Here is a 16,552-nt window from a genome sequence, read left to right as displayed (position 1 = left end):
CTATAAGGAGTTGCACATATCTGAATAAGACGGGCATGGTCTCTTCGATATGCAGTTGGCTCTGAAATTGACTGATAGGCTATTAGTGTCTTGATGATAAATAGGTCTGATGCCTGTTTGACACTCAATTGGTCTTTGGCTGCCAACAGCAATATATATGATAGAGCCCTATATTAACAAATTCCACAAACATAAGTGACAGCTCCATAAGACTTTACATGCATAAACATCTATAAGAACATTTTTCACATGTATCATTACCTACTAAGGTATAGCAAAATTGGTTCAAGTAAGATCCCCTTGTTCACAGCACCAGAAGAGACAAAACTCTTTATAAATGCAGTCAATGCATCCAGTGCAGCAGACCATACACTACAAATAACAAGGAAAAGAGCTTCACAAAGTCATATATAGTCACAGACTTCACAAAACAACATGAAAGTTTTATGAAATAAAATTGTACAGCAACACAAAGTGACATTTGCTTGAACACATTTTATCAAGTACACAATGCTGCAATGAGAAACATCATGAGAGAGAAGTTTAGAAATTATACTAATGATACCCAGCAGAGCATCAAATATTATCTGCTTTCCTAGCAAACATATGTCAACAATAGAAATGCAACTACACATTAGGTGAGTGAAATATATGAATTGCCTACATCCATTTCACTAGATTTAGGCCTGTTTCATTCACTACTCAATTGCCTTTTAGAACAAATTAGAGATTCTCTTAAAGTCAGGATTCTTTGCATTTCACACCTATCCCGACAATGTAATACAATATCCGGCAAAAATTAAGGACTCCTGAATAATGCGAGTGTGTCAATAACATCCAAACCTAAGAAAGCTAGTTGGTATCAACTCTAGGGGTACGTTGCCGCCATTGTGTTTCTTCTATTTTCTAAGTTTGCATGAATTCCAAGTAGCAAAACATTCTTTTTTGATAACCGAGAAATCTCAAGGGCTAGTGACACACAGTTCAAAACTCGGTGATAGTGGGCCAGCTCCACTCCTCTACCCTTTTCCACTTAAATACCAGCCTTCTGTCTGTTGCGAGGTTCAAACCAATGTCGTGTGCCTAACCCACACGTCATGCGCTATTACCACTCGACCAAAGGAGTTTTCCGGAGAAACAAATGAAAGGGGAGGGGGGGGGGGGGGGGGGGGGGGGGGTTGCCGGAGTAAGATGAAGAGGTAATCCATCGAATAAGAAACAATAAGGGCCGGATTTGTTTGAATGTATGTATATAATATATGTATGTATCTACTTCCTCCACATCAACACTGCTGGCCAATAGAATTAGCTAATCGGAACGACAGTATGGCCTTAAGGCTTCATCAAGCTGATTAGGATTGATAGGGATACAATATTCACCCACAAATCTCTTTGCATATCTGATCTCTCCCATTTGGTGCATTACGTGCAAGCACGGGTCAAGGACATCTGTTCCTGCATTCACTCTCTTACAAAGAAGACTTCATCGTTAGTTATCCCCTATAAACCAAATCTGACTTCATCAATCTTGAAGTTCATTTCTCTTTCTTATTTTTTGGCAATTGACACACTTGACAGCGAAAAGCCTGGACGACATATGCAGCACTTTTAGCTGTTTATGTTTCTGACAATAAATCTCTCATAGTTATCCTATCCATCCATCTAATGTGGGTTAGAGTTGTGATATACTGGCTTATCCAAAATGTAGGTTATCTAGGCTGACTGAAATGATATTGAATAGAAGATATGCACACAAGGTCACTACATCATTACCCAGATGCATTTTTTCCTAAAATCCTACCAATATGTTAATAAATATTTCTATATAGTTTAACATATCTTTTTTTAGGAAAAAATTACACTTGGCAGGTTAGATATGTTATAAATTACATATGGCAGGTTAAGTATGTCAAATTAATATAACTTAACATATCTAACCTGCCATGTATCAATTTTCCTCAAATTTTACATATCTAACCTTATGTTAGATTGGAGATCTTTTGCTTCACTGATATGGCGTTCGGGATTTCCTTGGAATGCGGAAGCCCACAAAGAAAGAATATCAAAAACTTGATCCTCAAGTTCCTGCACCGAATGAAATAGCACCATGAGAAACAAAAGAGGAGACATTACATCTACTAAACCAATTACTGTACCTCTTTTGGCATGCACGCAAGCAGTGAGGATAAGAGCATCCATCCAGCCTCTTTTTCAAAGGCTGCTGCCATAGGATTCCGACTTGATTCCATTATCATTTTCTTAGACAGTTCAACTACTGATCTGGGCAAACTGCATAAGGTCCCCAAAGAAAAGACAAGAAAAGATAAAGAAAAGCATGAAAGGGCATGAATATATGATAATGCGAACAACCATAAAAATGCCTTTGACTGGAAAGATAAGGAGGCAGAGATAATAGTTGTAGTGACGGAGATGATGAGAAATCAAGGGAGAAAAGTCTACAGTCCTGTCGAGTCTGTTTTCAGATAATTTCGAGTAGTGTTACTTCGGATGCCTAATATCAGAAGGACAGAAATAGGTAACTCGAAGAGAAATGGATTTGAGAAAGAACAATACAACAGAGAAACAATTCCGAGGAAATATACAGCTCAGTAACACTCTAAATGCGAGACAACCATGACAATGATACAACTGCTACCCATTATTCGTCAGAACAATATGAATGCCTAAACAAAGTAAATATTATGTATCTCAAATTGTAATGACAGCTAGGCACAGATACAACTTGAAAACAAGAAGTCACTGAGGAATTAGTTAATCTACAGCAACGGGAAGCCAAAAAGTATGCTTAGCAAGATTTGCTAAATATTGTTTTCTTCTAATAACCGATCTGCTAAATACTGTTTTCAGTCAAATATCCAGCGATACAAAGATTTAAAAGTATGCTCTCCAATAGGTGCTAAATACTGTTTCCTGTCAAATAAATCTTCTCACTTTTCCCGGGAAAACCTATCGTCGCCCTTAAACAATAATAGTCCAATTTATAGCAATATGTTTGCAATAACATCTTCAGAAATGTTCAATACTATCACAAAATATTCCGCTAATTAGCGGAGATCATGAACTTCAAAGTTTCAAATATAAGGTTAGACTAGTTGTTCATGGATGACTAATCTACGAAAAGTAGTGAGATTTCTACAGCTAGCCTACTCTATAATCATATTAATCTGCAAATGTGCTTTAACCGAACAGCAATTCAAAGAGCTATGAAGGAAAATCTGAATTTAACACTTTAATCAGAAAAGCTGTCCGCACAAAAAAGAATCAGCTTTAGCAGGTGAGAAATATTTAAACATCTCCCAGTTAAGTAGATTGAAGCTTTCTAGGAGTCAGGACTATATAAATTTCCCAAGGCGTCTATGAATGGGAAGCTCGTATTATAAGGATGAGACTAAGGTAGATATGCTAATAAGGAAACAAAGGCAAAACTGCAGAGATTCTGCAAACTGAAGAAAGTACATAAGAAAAACTAATTAATAGTCATAACTCGCATGGGTTATGCTTTTCGTTGGGAGAAAGTTGTAAAAGCTTGTACATAAATGGAGGAAGCCCTTACCGAGATGGATAACCAAGAGGTAAGTTTGGTGAAATAGACACCAAAGCTGCCAAAACCGCAGCCTGACCATCTAGACACTCCAGTTCATACTTTAGATTAGTTCCCTGTAAATCACACGGAAAAATAGACCATCAAACTGATTAGTCGCTGTAATAGGACATGATGCACAGCTGGTTTCAGGAGGAGGAGAGAAGGCATGGGACATAGCTCTTTTGACCCAAATTTGGTTACTATGGAGTGAGAGGAATAGGAGAGCATTTTTCAGCGAGAAGAGTTGCAACTTATAGTACTTTTCGTGTAGTTTTTGAATATCTAAATTATAATTTTAAAATATTAAATTGATCTAATCCAATTTAGAGCCCGTTTGGCTTAGCTTAAAAAAGTGGCTTATAAGCTGGTTTGACCAAAAAATAGCTTATAAGCCCCAAAAAAAAATAAGTTGGGCCACCACAACTTATTTTTTTTGGCTATTCTAAGCACTTTTTAAGCTTATAAGCTGGTTTGCCAAACACCTAAAAAACCAAAAAACAGCTTATAAGCTGGTTTGACCACTTATAAGCCAATCCAAAAGGGCTCTTAGCTCCAAAGATTGGTCAACTTGACTCTCGAAAAGCGAAACAGGACAACTAATATGGGACAGAGGGAGTATACTAGCAAAACAAAATGTTGTCAATCACCTTGATGACAAGGACACGATAACAGTATCATGCCAAAAAGCTGAAAGGCCAGAAATTGTCAGAGAAGAAAAACCAACTCAACAGAGACACATCTAAGGAAAGTTTTTGGTGAAAAGACAAAGACACACCTCGAGGTATTTGAATTGAGGTCTTATTGAAAGTGGAACGTAAAATATTCCATTTTTTCATTTTATATGAAGATATTTAACAGCCTTCACAAGGCAGGGGTAAGGTCTGCGTACACTCTACCCTCCCCAGACCCCACTTGTCGGATTACACTAGGTTTTTTGTTGTTGTATATTTGAATGGAACTGGAGTCCAAAATGTTAAATTGACTTGCGTACTATATTAGAGGAACGGAAGAAAACATTAGAGTAAATTTTCTCAAGAAAAAAAATATAGTTGAAGTAATGGTTGAAAAGTTTGTCTGATTGAGAAAATATCACCGCAAAAGTTTAAAATTCAAATAGTTAATTGATCTGAATTCTTGAAGTTGCATAAAATAAGACTACTAATGAATGTAAGAACATCTCAAAAATGAAAACAATGTCATAAAAAAATGAAGTGCAGGAACTCAGGAAGTATAAGCAAAAGCACAATAATTAACAGGCGAATCAAGACTATGATTAAGAAAAAGAGACAAACCAACGTCAGTTCCATTTGTAGAAATATTAGGGACTTTATCTTTAACTTTAGCTTATCTGACTTCTTTTTATGCTTTTATTGAGCCGAGGGTCTTTCGGAAACAGCCGTCCTACCTCGGTAGGAGTCAGGCCTGCGTACACTCTACCCTCCCCAGACCCCACGATGTGGGATTTCACTGGGTTGTTGTTGTTGTTGTTGTTGTTGTTTATCTTTAACTTTAGCGATGTGGTTGGCTGGCCTAGTGCATGGACCATAATAACAGTTAGACACGACATGCATAACCTATTTCCACCAAGACATGCAATTTGGAGCGATTGGATAAAGATGTTGAACAGAGTACAACCATCATGACAACCAAAAGCACTGAGAAATACAAAATTAAACCTGCTGATACGGCCAGGACAAACTAGAGAATTGGGTACTAAGTATTTATCTTGGCTTTACCTTTTCAAATGAAATATTTTCTCTGACTGCTCCAAGCATTGTTATTGCATAAGAAATCAAACCACCAATACATGTAGGATCAACCTCAGCTAACGCACGCAAGGTCAGAGCAGCCTCAACACGCACCTAATAAAGCAATAATCAAGGGGTTAAGAGACGGTTAGCAACCACCAATGAATTAAAGTAAATTATGGATTCAATAAAAGACCTTGGGTGTTCCAACTTGGAAGTATATAAACATATTATTACAAATCTAAGGCATAAACAGGATCTCTTTCCATCCTTCCCTACTCGGCCTAACTCAACCCCAAAAGCTAGCTCATGAGATATACCAAGAATATAAATAGGTCAGATATATAGATAGCCTTCTAAAGTTGCCATCAACTACCAACGAGACACCTTAACTTTCCAAAGTGACTAAATACACACCTCTAATTGGCATATGTGCGCCTCGTAGATACCTGGATCTGACCTAGTACCACGTGCGTGTATCTAAGTGCTAGTTTTTCTCAAGCAATAACTTTTTTCTTATTTATCATAAAAAGAACTTACTATTATTTAGCACCATGATAGAAACAAGAGTCATTTCTGCACAAGTTAAAATAAATTGCAAATTTTGCTAGACACAACTGGGCTTATGGCACCTGATTTATAGAATCTCTTGACGTGCTTGGCCTTGAAAACTCAAGTCTTGAAACATGCTAGTATCTACTACCGTATCAAGGAAGCCTCATTTCTACTATATTAGAAGAGTGGGTTGGATCGTCGTCCACCCACTCTTCTTTTCTACTGTATTAGAAGAGTGGGTTGGATCGTCGTCCACCCACTCTTCTAATATAGTTAAAATAAAATAAAATAAGGTGGGGCCCACTCTTCTACAATAGTAGAAATTTTTTTAAAAAAATTAAGGTGGGTCCACGTGAACAATTAGGAAACAATTGCAAAAAAAAAAAAAAAAAAAAAAAAATAGGACACTTAAATAATGATAATAAGTTCATAAACTGGTAAAGGTACGCTTAGAGAAAATTTAAAGAAGAGAGATTCATGAACAAAGAAATAATGATTTAAATTGAATACAAAAACCGCTAAAGAAGTCACAAAACCAAAAGATTTAAAACCTATACACACATACGTCTCACACAAATAATGAGGAATAACATCAAAAAGACGAAATATAAACGGTCAAGAAACGTATACACATAATTTCTTAAAATGATTAAGTTGGTCTATACTTAAAAATTTAAGACTACAACAAATGATAACACATAAAAGCACTTTTCAGTGTTGTTGAGTAGAAAGAGATGATGGCACGAAACTCGGTAGGAGAAGGTGTATTTCAAATCTTTCAATTGGAGAACCAAACCAGAAAAGTCATATATGGGAGAAGCGGACTAAGTAAAATAATTTATTGATATTTTCAATTAATTGAATTATAATACTTTCTATAATAAAAATTCCATAATTATATTACTAAAAGGTACCCTCTTTGTCCTAATTTATGTGACATAGTTTGACTAGGCACGAAGTTTAAAATACAAAGGAAAGATCTTTGAAACTTGTGACCTAAAACAAGTCATAGATATTTGTGTGGATTTAAATCATTTCATTAAAGGTAAAAGGGGAAGTTTCAAGTTAAATGATTTCTAAACATAAAAATATATCATTCGTTTTAAGACAGACTAAAAAGAAAAGTGTGGTACTATTTTTTGTGTTGAGCCCGTGCTAGCACGGGCTTTCATCATCTAGTACCAACATAGTACAAGCTTACCAATGGTTCATGATGGGAAACTGCAGAAACAACTGTGTTATCAAGAACTTCCTTAAATTCAGCGGGAACCTGCATAATGGCCATACCAATTACTAACCAATCACTAGTTCTACAAAGCAATCTAAACATACTTATCATAGACCAAAAGAGCTTCTTGGAAAAAAATGTATGCAGAGCCAAACATGAATTTCAATTAATTATGCAAGCAATAAGCTCAAATCAATTCATCCTAGAAACAGATAACAAGAGACCCAAAGACCTATCACCTCCCTGCTTCAACCCTGTTAAAGGATAGGTGAATATCAGCCAAGTCAAACCAAGCAATAGCATCAGCTGGCAGACTCGTGCTCAAAATATTTTGATTTTCGAGCACAGGTTAGTAGATAAAGATGAAATTCTCACTCTCACATAGCAAAATAAAGTCCACACTATTCAGACCAAATCAAGCTGCATAGAATCCCCAATCCCCAATCAAAGACAATAAGTGGACCAAGCAAATCATATACATGTTTAATAAAGTGGACAAATAACAGTTAACCATAAGCAAAGCAAAGAATATTGTCCTTCACCTCCCCTAGTGTTTTTAAAGCATACGACATGGTGCGCAAAGCAGCAACTCGCATGGAAGGAGTAGCATCAGGCGATTGGAGCTGCAGAAAGAAACTGTTAGAGCAGCTCAGGTGACAACACACTGCATAAGATCCATCCAAAACACCGCCAAGAACTTCAACACGAAACTTTCAAAATACAATTCACTAGGACAAACCTGCTTGCCCAAAATAACCAACAGGCCTCTCTGAGTAGGTTCGCTCATTTGATCAGTTATGCCCACTCGAAGGATATATAAAATGCATGCCTTCAATTATTCAATAAAACTGGTGAGGACATTGAGTCTACAATCTCGAAATCAAAAAAAGCATATATTACGAAGCAATGAAGAGGACAAACCCTGGAATAAAATTTAAGGTAAAGATCAAGTGGATACAACTTGAATAGACACTAGTCTAACCTTTTGGCATTTAGAAATAAGATTTTACAAATTTACCTCTTGGTGATTGTATAACACTACATTCAGCTTCTTTTTTTTTACAGCTAAAAACGCCATGCTTAAATTAGATTTCCTCCAGAAATTTCACTAGCTAATTCGGAGTTGGTGAGTCCACAATAGAGCAAAGTTAGTATCTGAGCAACTTTGTACTTAAAAGCAAGTCTTTCTAGAGATAAGGTGCAATATCATAACATAGATTTTATTCTGAGTTACAAAACACATAAGGTGTAGTATCATAACCTAGATTTTATTCTGAGTTACAAACCAAATTAGAATGTTCATTGAAATCCATAAGCATTTTGATTGACAATTATATTGATCAAATTCAAGCCACACCAAGAGCATGCAATGATCAGAGTTCCTGAATTATCAATTTGAATCTAGGCTTCAGTCAAGTATATTACAGATGTAAATCTTATTTTATATAATAACGTCTATAAGTCAATTCTTGAAGCTATGAGGAATTATTAATTATTAATTCTTAAGCATTCTTAGAACTTTTGACGTAATGATGAAAACTCTCATTCAGAAACAGCACGAACGCATTATATTGAACAGCAATCTCGTGCAAATGAATAAAAACAGGGTGAGGGAAGGGCTATAACCAAGATTTGTCAGACATTAGCAATTAGACAGTTTTACACTTCATCATTTGCTTCCTGTAGTGGAATAAACTCTCTTTCACTTCAGCAAAGACAAAAAGACAATATAGCAATGAGACCAGTCACCAACTAGTCAAATGAAATGCCACAATTGAATGAAAATTTTGTGTAGTAAAAATGGACTGCATACCAGTGCTTGAGCATCAAATAGACTATCAGCACGAAGCATATCCATCACTAGAAAAATGTACTTTTCAAGCTCAGTATCAGGCTGAAGATACTTCAAGCGGATTGCCTGAAAAGAGGAACTCATAAATGGTATACTCTGCTAACATTCTTTGCATTAAATTCTTCTTCTTTTTTTCTTTTTTTGTGGTGGGGGGGGGGGGGGGGGGGGGGGTCAGGGGCGTTTTGTGTAAAAGATTGTATCATATAGATTGCACCAAGGAGCTATGAAAATGCACGATCGAAAAAATTAGGCACATCAACAGAAAAATCTTGAAATATGTTTTGTTTTTCTAGACAAAAGATACAAAGTCAATCTTCTATTTTTGATAAAGTACAAAGTCAATATATTATATCTGCACAAAGTTCAGATTAGAGAAGCATATTTGTGGCTATCAGACCACGAACACAAACCAAACTCATCAATTATTGGTATATTCTTCACTAAGCTAACATCCTCATTTCAACATTATCCGAGCAATAGATACACATGAGCCCTGAGTTGCTGTCAGAAAAGAATTAAGAACTAATAATATGTGAAGACCAGTACACATGAAAGAAGCTGACATGAGGATTGTAAAGCTTTCACTTTCGAGTAATATTCTGAAACTATACAAAATTATTTGAGTCTTCAGCTAGCATCACTGCGGAAGTAGACAAAAGGGACAAAGAACAACCTGAATTGAATGAAGTCATACGTCTGCAGATGTTGCTACAAACTAATACCAGTGTCACAACATCACTCAGTAAAGGTGCGGACTGATATCACCAGTAGCTATTGGAGAAAAGCAAGAAGAACTGACTACAATTTTGATGCGATAAAACTGAGAGTTGAATGGGGTTGGATTTACTAGCCTAAGGAAAATAACTATCAACACACATGTGGTATTATTGAGGACAATAGTCCAAGAGTTGGTGGGTGCTTCAGATTTGGAAAGAACAAGAACACCTTGGCTGTAATATCAGAGCTCGGTTTTATTGAATTTTAGGTTGCATTTGTAGGTATGGGAAAATTACTACTCGTTAACATATTTGGTGGATCCAAGGACTTAAAGAATTTGAATGTCAGAGAGTTAGGAATAGAAGCAATTTCTATCTTCCTCTATATATAACAAGAGTAATTAAAAAGATGACTTTATGCCTAACAAGGTTTTATACCTCAAAATGGCTATCTAGCCTATAATTTTGGATCCCAATACCAAAACTTTCTATCATACTCGCACTTCATTGTGGTAATAATAAATAATAGAAATATATTCGATTAGTTTAAGAGAACTTAGGAAAAAACAAACAAGAAACAAACTACTGGCTTATATGAATCATTAACAAGTGAAGGTGTCCTCTACCCTCCCCAGACCCCACTTGTGGGATTACACTGGGTATGTTGTTGCTGTTGTATTAATAAGTGAAGGTGTCATATTCAGACAAATAATTCCCACCATGCATCCAACTCGATAATCTCAAAAAATGACAGAGCACCACAAGCATTGAAACTAACTACTTTTCTAGGAAAAATTTTGCCATGCTTTTCCCAGCTTCAATTATAGTGGAGGTGGGACATTAAACCCTATTTTATCAAAAGAGGACAACGCCTGTATAATCATCCTTGATGGTTACAAAAGTATTCACATATAAAAACTTGGACAGACATCCACATGCATACGTACCTATGATACTCCAAACAGTATAAATTTTTATCCAACGTCCCAGTGGGCGAGGGAAAAGGAAGTTTGAATATAAAAGAGGATTTATTGATTCATCGTTACCTGGAGAAAAGAAACCCACGACAAGGTTAGGCCAACTCGCAGAACTTTTGCCCGAGGCCCACTAGCTGCAGTTTAATCAACTAATCAGAAACTGAGAAATCATTGAAAATCTTCCCAGGATTTTCAAGCAAGCAATACACGCACTGAAACATAGAATCATGAAACAATGAAAATAATGTGGAGAGGAGGAGAGACAAACATGTCAAGTTACACTTTGCAAACATAAGACTAAGAAATCAAGCATGGAGATGTTAAATCTGACTTTTCAATGTGAATAGTCTTTCCCATGAAAGTTCATTGTTCTGGCAGAAAATTACAACGATTAGACATGATACTTCTCTGGAGCAGCAACTACTTATACTTGGAACAGAAGGGACAAACGAATAAAGAAAAAGAAGGAAGGGGGGAAAGGGGCATGAATTTCCAGCCCCTCCTGTTCCAGTTCTGTTCCTTCAGTGTAAGTCGGAAAGAGAATCTTGTCACTCCACCAAGAAATACACTAGCAATCTCCTTTGGTTATGGATTTGTAACTAATAAGGATACTGGCGTCTGACCTAGACAGATCCACTCACCAATCACCATTATAATGGAGCAGGACAATCAACTTCGCTAATGCTCAATTATTATTATTTTTTGAAAGATGAGCAAAACTGAGAACCGCACGAGAAGGAAGCTCCCCATTTCTTGTTTGAAATTTGATTTTAATAGAGAATTTTTACTAAAAGTTGAAATTTTTACAACATCTCACTAAAAATGGTTGCGTTTCTATAAGACAGTCAATTCCCTCAGGAAGAGTTGAAGAACGAAAAGGTCACACCAGCATATATTATGTTTAACGCTCTGAATAAGTAGCACATGCCATCTTTCAACATTGACTAAATTCACTGCAATGATTTTTCTGGCAATTTTAACATATATATTACAGTTTACTGAAAAGGATATTGGTGAGATGTTAAATGTACCTTTTACAAATGGCGAAGTTAAGTGTCTCTCTAAACCCCCATCAAGTTTCTTGGGAGTAAAATGACTTTTTCCCCTTGGTTGTACCTAATGAGCATAAGCAAAGTCAGATTAAGCAATATAAAATCTTTTAAAAGCACTTCGAATATATTTCTCTCCTTCTCCAATTCGAGGGTTTCTTTTTGCCCAGATTTTCTTGCCTTTCTTTCTAGGGTCCGTCGTCTTGGTATATTTCTCTTTTAATCATATAATTTTCCTTCTTCTAATGAAATTTTCTTACATTATCAAAAAAAGGCTTATAACCTGTGCATCAGGATTCATCCCAAGACCAAGCAATGCTCCCAGAGCTTCGGCGAATGCATCCCTTACTGACGATAGAGGATCTTCAAGGGCCTGCAAAATACAGATTTAGAGTTTCAGTGTTTATTTCCAATAGGTGAGAAGAAGTATCCACGTTAAAAAGAGAAATTCACCAACCTTGACACAAGAAGAAGAAGCATTATCAAGTTCTCCAACCCCTAATCCTGGCCCTCCGATGTTTGCAAATGCTTTTAGACATCTAGCTGCAGCTACTCTAACAATAGATGATTTGTCCACGATCCCAGTTCGCATAATGACACGAAATGCATCAGTATATGCTGCGGCGGCCGCACCGCCACCAGAGCCTTCCAAAGCATTTTGAAGCATCTGTAAAGCCTCTTCTCTAACAAAGTCCTGAATGAGCAAGTGGTCAAATAACATAACACCAAGTAAACAGCTTCTTTTTTTTTTTCTCCACAAGTCAAATAAACGTTTGAAAAGTTACACGTGAGCTTGAAGGAAAAAGAATAGGAGATTTTGTGCAACATATGGACATACCGTCAGAGGTTCAGCCAGAAATTCTATAATGCGTCAACGAAATTATTATTCAAAGAACTTTTGATAATACCAAATGATTAAAACCGTAAGACATACAACTACCACTTACGCACCAGAGCAAAATACCCAAGAGTTCTCCATAAAATCAACCAAACTTCTTTCAGCTCCCTTAGCCTATAATGACAGCTCACATCTCAATCTCCCACTCACCAGAGTCCTAAAACTAATCTTTGGTTGGACATTATAAATGCAATACACTATTTGCATCATAGGCATAAGGATTTTTCAATTTCTTTTTCTTTTTTATGAAGAAGGATTTTTTTCACAATAATTATTTGAAAAGAAGAAATGGTGTTTTTAAGTGGCCTATGCAGGTCATAACTTAAGGATTTATTAAGGCTTCAACGGAATCATAACCACAGGCTCTGAAAGTGATGACAGTCCAAAGAAGAACAGTTGGGACAAATATAATAAAACATTAAATAGCAATATCTGCAACATTATTGGACTTTACAATCCCCCGATATAGTCTATTCTTGATTCCCAACTTTAACTGAAGCAATGAACAAAATACCATCTTGGACATGCATTCAAATGGGTAAGAGACCAGGAACAATACGCAAGTACCAGTTTGAAATTCTAGGACAAAACGGACAGCCTGTAAAGTAAGATCTTTTATTAATTCAGGGTATAAGGTCCTACATGGCCCACTATTAACCACCCTCCCCCCCCCCCCCCTACCAAGAAGCAAAGCGTTGGCACAGTCCGTCATGTGACCTGGAGGTCATGGGTTCAAACCACGAAAATTAATCTCTTGCAAAAATGCAAGGTAAGGTTGCCTACATAAGTTCGCGGGAGCTTAGTGCACTGAGCTTAAACAACCACCTCCCCCCCCCCCCCCCCCCCTCCTCTCTTTTCTCTTTTTCTTGGCGAGTACGTTTTTTGGATTGGTAACAGATAGGGTATATTTTATTAATGATATAGTGCCAAGTAGTACATTCTTTACACGAAATGCCCACTGCTGTCACCTCCAGAAAGCTTAGGAAGCTCATCTACTCTGTATCGCATCTGATCTTCTCATGTCTCAAGCCCATTACAGAAGTAGTATATACTAACTTTCTGCTACACATTTACTCAACGCTCTGAATTGGAAGTTATCTTTTGGTTGAGACTGGATTTATCAAAAAATCAAAAACAACTTCTGAAAGGTGGTCAGCTTTTCTTTGGTATCTAATTGCTTTAAGGGACAGCAATTTCAAAACCCAATTTCACCCGTAGCCCTCTGAAAGGACCCAAAATCAAGCTACACAACAACAGAATAGCATTAAAAATGGCTTTCTGACTCACACTACTCTGACGAAGTTAACTAGATTGTACTGAAAAAATAATCTAGCAAATTACTATTCCTAAACAAAGAGATTCATGCATGACCGCATACTTTGGATAGACATCGAATGATAAAGAAATCTCAGTACCTCATTAAATTTCAGCAGTTTTGCAACAATCGTGGTTGTTTCAAGTAAGCCTGAAGTGATTCGTCTCCCAAAATAGCGATACAATTCTCCCAAGCACTCAGCAGCACCTAAAATACAGTGACTCACTCAATATAGCAACTCTTGTATACTGAAGGAAAGCTCATAATGCATATGAAGAAACATAATACCACAGGGCGTAGGTCCTACATATCAAATATAACAACGAAAACAAGAGGCAGCCTAAAAATAAAGACACGAAAAATTGATACTATTCCATTTAGATAGTTATTGGATTGTTGAATCTATAAACCTAGAGTTATCAGGCATAAAATAACATGGGCATATTTGGATGAGTAACTACAACAAATTAATAAGGCTTTTTAATAACCACCAGATAATAACTAGAAAGGAAATTTATCCTGCAAATATGAAATTATCAATGAACTAAAGCATAAATAACAGAAATTGAAGTCTTAGCGATTCTTGACGCACCCGCGATTCGCTGAGGCTCGCTCTTCTTTCCATCAGAGAGAAATCCCTGCAAACTGCTAGCCCTAGAGTATATTGAAATACTGTCACCCTTTTGTATAATCCTTGCCATTGCCACTGAGGCCAAATGACGCACCGGTTTCCTTGCCCCTAGCACAAGTAGAGAATAAAGTGCATCCTCACATTTCCTTTGACACAGCAGTATAGAGTCCTGAAATTTTACAACTTTAGGTATCCACTAATCCAACTTCCTCCACCCGCCCCCCACCCCAACAAAACCAAATCTACATCATGTTAAACTGGATTAACAACGATTCAAATAAGAATTTTGAGATTAATCAAACAATGAGTTCAAACTGGACCAAAATATACATTCATTAGATCATGTGAAGGACATTTAAGAAAAAAGCACATTATTAAAAAATGTAATTGTTGGTACTTGTACATACTTCTCAGCATTTTCTTAATGCTGGCAATCTATGACACTATCTTTTACTGATCAAAAAAAACATCAAGAGAAAAAAAAAAAAAAAAAAAAAAAACTACCTAGAAGTCGTCAACAAATCAAGAAGAAACCCATTCACTCCATATTGCTCAACAATGGATTAATTTCAATTGAACCCTTTATACGTACTCCTTTCTTTGCAATATCTTTTAAAAGAAAGTCACCCTTTGTACTCCGGAAAAGGCCAAATATTATGAAAACATCAGCTACTTCCCTTTCAAAATTTAGTTTTACTTCATCATTGAAAGGGGAAACAGAATGCAGCACCCCAACCAAACAGCCCCAAGTGCATCACATTTTCCAAGAATTGTCAACGTTGATATGCAATACCTTCGCCCAAAGAAAATTCATACATTTGAAACCACTTTATTAACCAAGAAAACGTAGATGTGAACTTAGTAAAAAAAAAAAAAAAAAACACGAATCCTTTATTTAGAGAGTTTAAGACAAGATTAGTTGGTTTGAGACTAGGAAAGTAAAGAGAAGTTAAGACGTTGATAAGTAAGATACACTGGGTATGTTGCTGTTGTATACCAAAAGACAATATATTACTACATAAATATCAAAGATGAAGAATTGATAAGTAGCTAGTTGATAGATTGATTGATTCACATATATCTATTTGGAAGAAGAATATGCAGATAGACATAGTAAAAAGAAGTTAGCTTTCCTTTCTTGTATAAGTAAAGATAAGTTAATAGAATTATATAGTGAGTGAATGTAAGAAAAAGAGTGACCTTGGACTCTTCAGCAATGGCAGAGATGAGATCAGAGAGAAGATCAAAACAGAGTAGAGGGTCAGGTGACTTGTGAGTAGCTGAGGCAACTATAGATTCCAATTGCGCCACCAACACTCCAAATCTTGATAATGGCACCACATCATCTCTCACCAATTTCTTCGCCATTGTAATTTAGGGTTTTAGAAAGTTCCTCATTAGTACTAAGATGGAAATCAAATATGGGTAGCCTGGGATCGGGGTTTGGCAACTCTGTCTCGAAAGGTCATTATGGAAATTGCAACGTTGGAAATATCATGTCTCAATGTTTGATGAATACAGTGTCAACGTGAATCCTCAGTGCTAAACTTTCTGTTTTCTTTATTAAGTATGATATGAATATACTGGGGTGGTGGGCATAGTTTGGACCAACTCGAAATTTAAATTGAAATCTGAATTTTTTGGTTTTTTGGATTATGAATTGAACTTCCGATATTATTATTTTAAAATTTTTGGATTTCGAATTGGATATCAAATTTAGTACGTTGGATCAAAATTTCTATACTTTATATTTACCTTTACTCATATTATATGTGTCTAATACTAACTAGTCCTAAAGTCTAGTATAATATTATGTCCAATATAGAATTTTCTATTCAATTAAATATAATATAGCTTGCAAAGCTCGAATTTACTTCACTACTTTAAGAATAAAGCAGCTTCCATTGAAACAAAGGAAACAATATAGAACTTAACAATGTGATTTGATACCTTTTGGTTTAGTGGTAATAATTTTTTGC

General features: G+C 36.2%; 1 protein-coding gene across 1 annotated transcript in view; it reads right to left on the bottom strand.

The window, feature by feature from the left end:
• The window catches only part of LOC132622445 (protein SWEETIE), a 31,878-nt gene extending 15,761 nt beyond the window's left edge, over positions 1–16,117 (bottom strand). The window contains exons 1-17 of the mRNA XM_060337046.1: positions 15,774–16,117; positions 14,535–14,742; positions 14,043–14,149; positions 12,187–12,423; positions 12,013–12,102; positions 11,712–11,796; positions 10,750–10,814; positions 8,949–9,053; positions 7,875–7,964; positions 7,678–7,758; positions 7,109–7,177; positions 5,341–5,466; positions 3,575–3,678; positions 2,157–2,289; positions 1,979–2,085; positions 262–372; positions 1–168 (exon numbers count right to left, since the gene is read on the bottom strand). Of these exons, the coding sequence (XP_060193029.1) occupies positions 1–168; positions 262–372; positions 1,979–2,085; positions 2,157–2,289; positions 3,575–3,678; positions 5,341–5,466; positions 7,109–7,177; positions 7,678–7,758; positions 7,875–7,964; positions 8,949–9,053; positions 10,750–10,814; positions 11,712–11,796; positions 12,013–12,102; positions 12,187–12,423; positions 14,043–14,149; positions 14,535–14,742; positions 15,774–15,941 (2,054 nt within the window). The 5' untranslated portion in view covers positions 15,942–16,117. The remainder of the gene's footprint in view (positions 169–261; positions 373–1,978; positions 2,086–2,156; positions 2,290–3,574; positions 3,679–5,340; positions 5,467–7,108; positions 7,178–7,677; positions 7,759–7,874; positions 7,965–8,948; positions 9,054–10,749; positions 10,815–11,711; positions 11,797–12,012; positions 12,103–12,186; positions 12,424–14,042; positions 14,150–14,534; positions 14,743–15,773) is intronic.
• Positions 16,118–16,552: the final 435 nt, after the last annotated feature.

This window comes from Lycium barbarum, chromosome 12, assembly GCF_019175385.1.
Source record: "Lycium barbarum isolate Lr01 chromosome 12, ASM1917538v2, whole genome shotgun sequence".
In the NCBI taxonomy this organism is placed as follows: Eukaryota; Viridiplantae; Streptophyta; class Magnoliopsida; order Solanales; family Solanaceae; genus Lycium; species Lycium barbarum.
The sequence above is the reverse complement of the archived record's forward strand: the minus strand, read 5'-3'. Positions and strand labels throughout refer to the sequence as shown.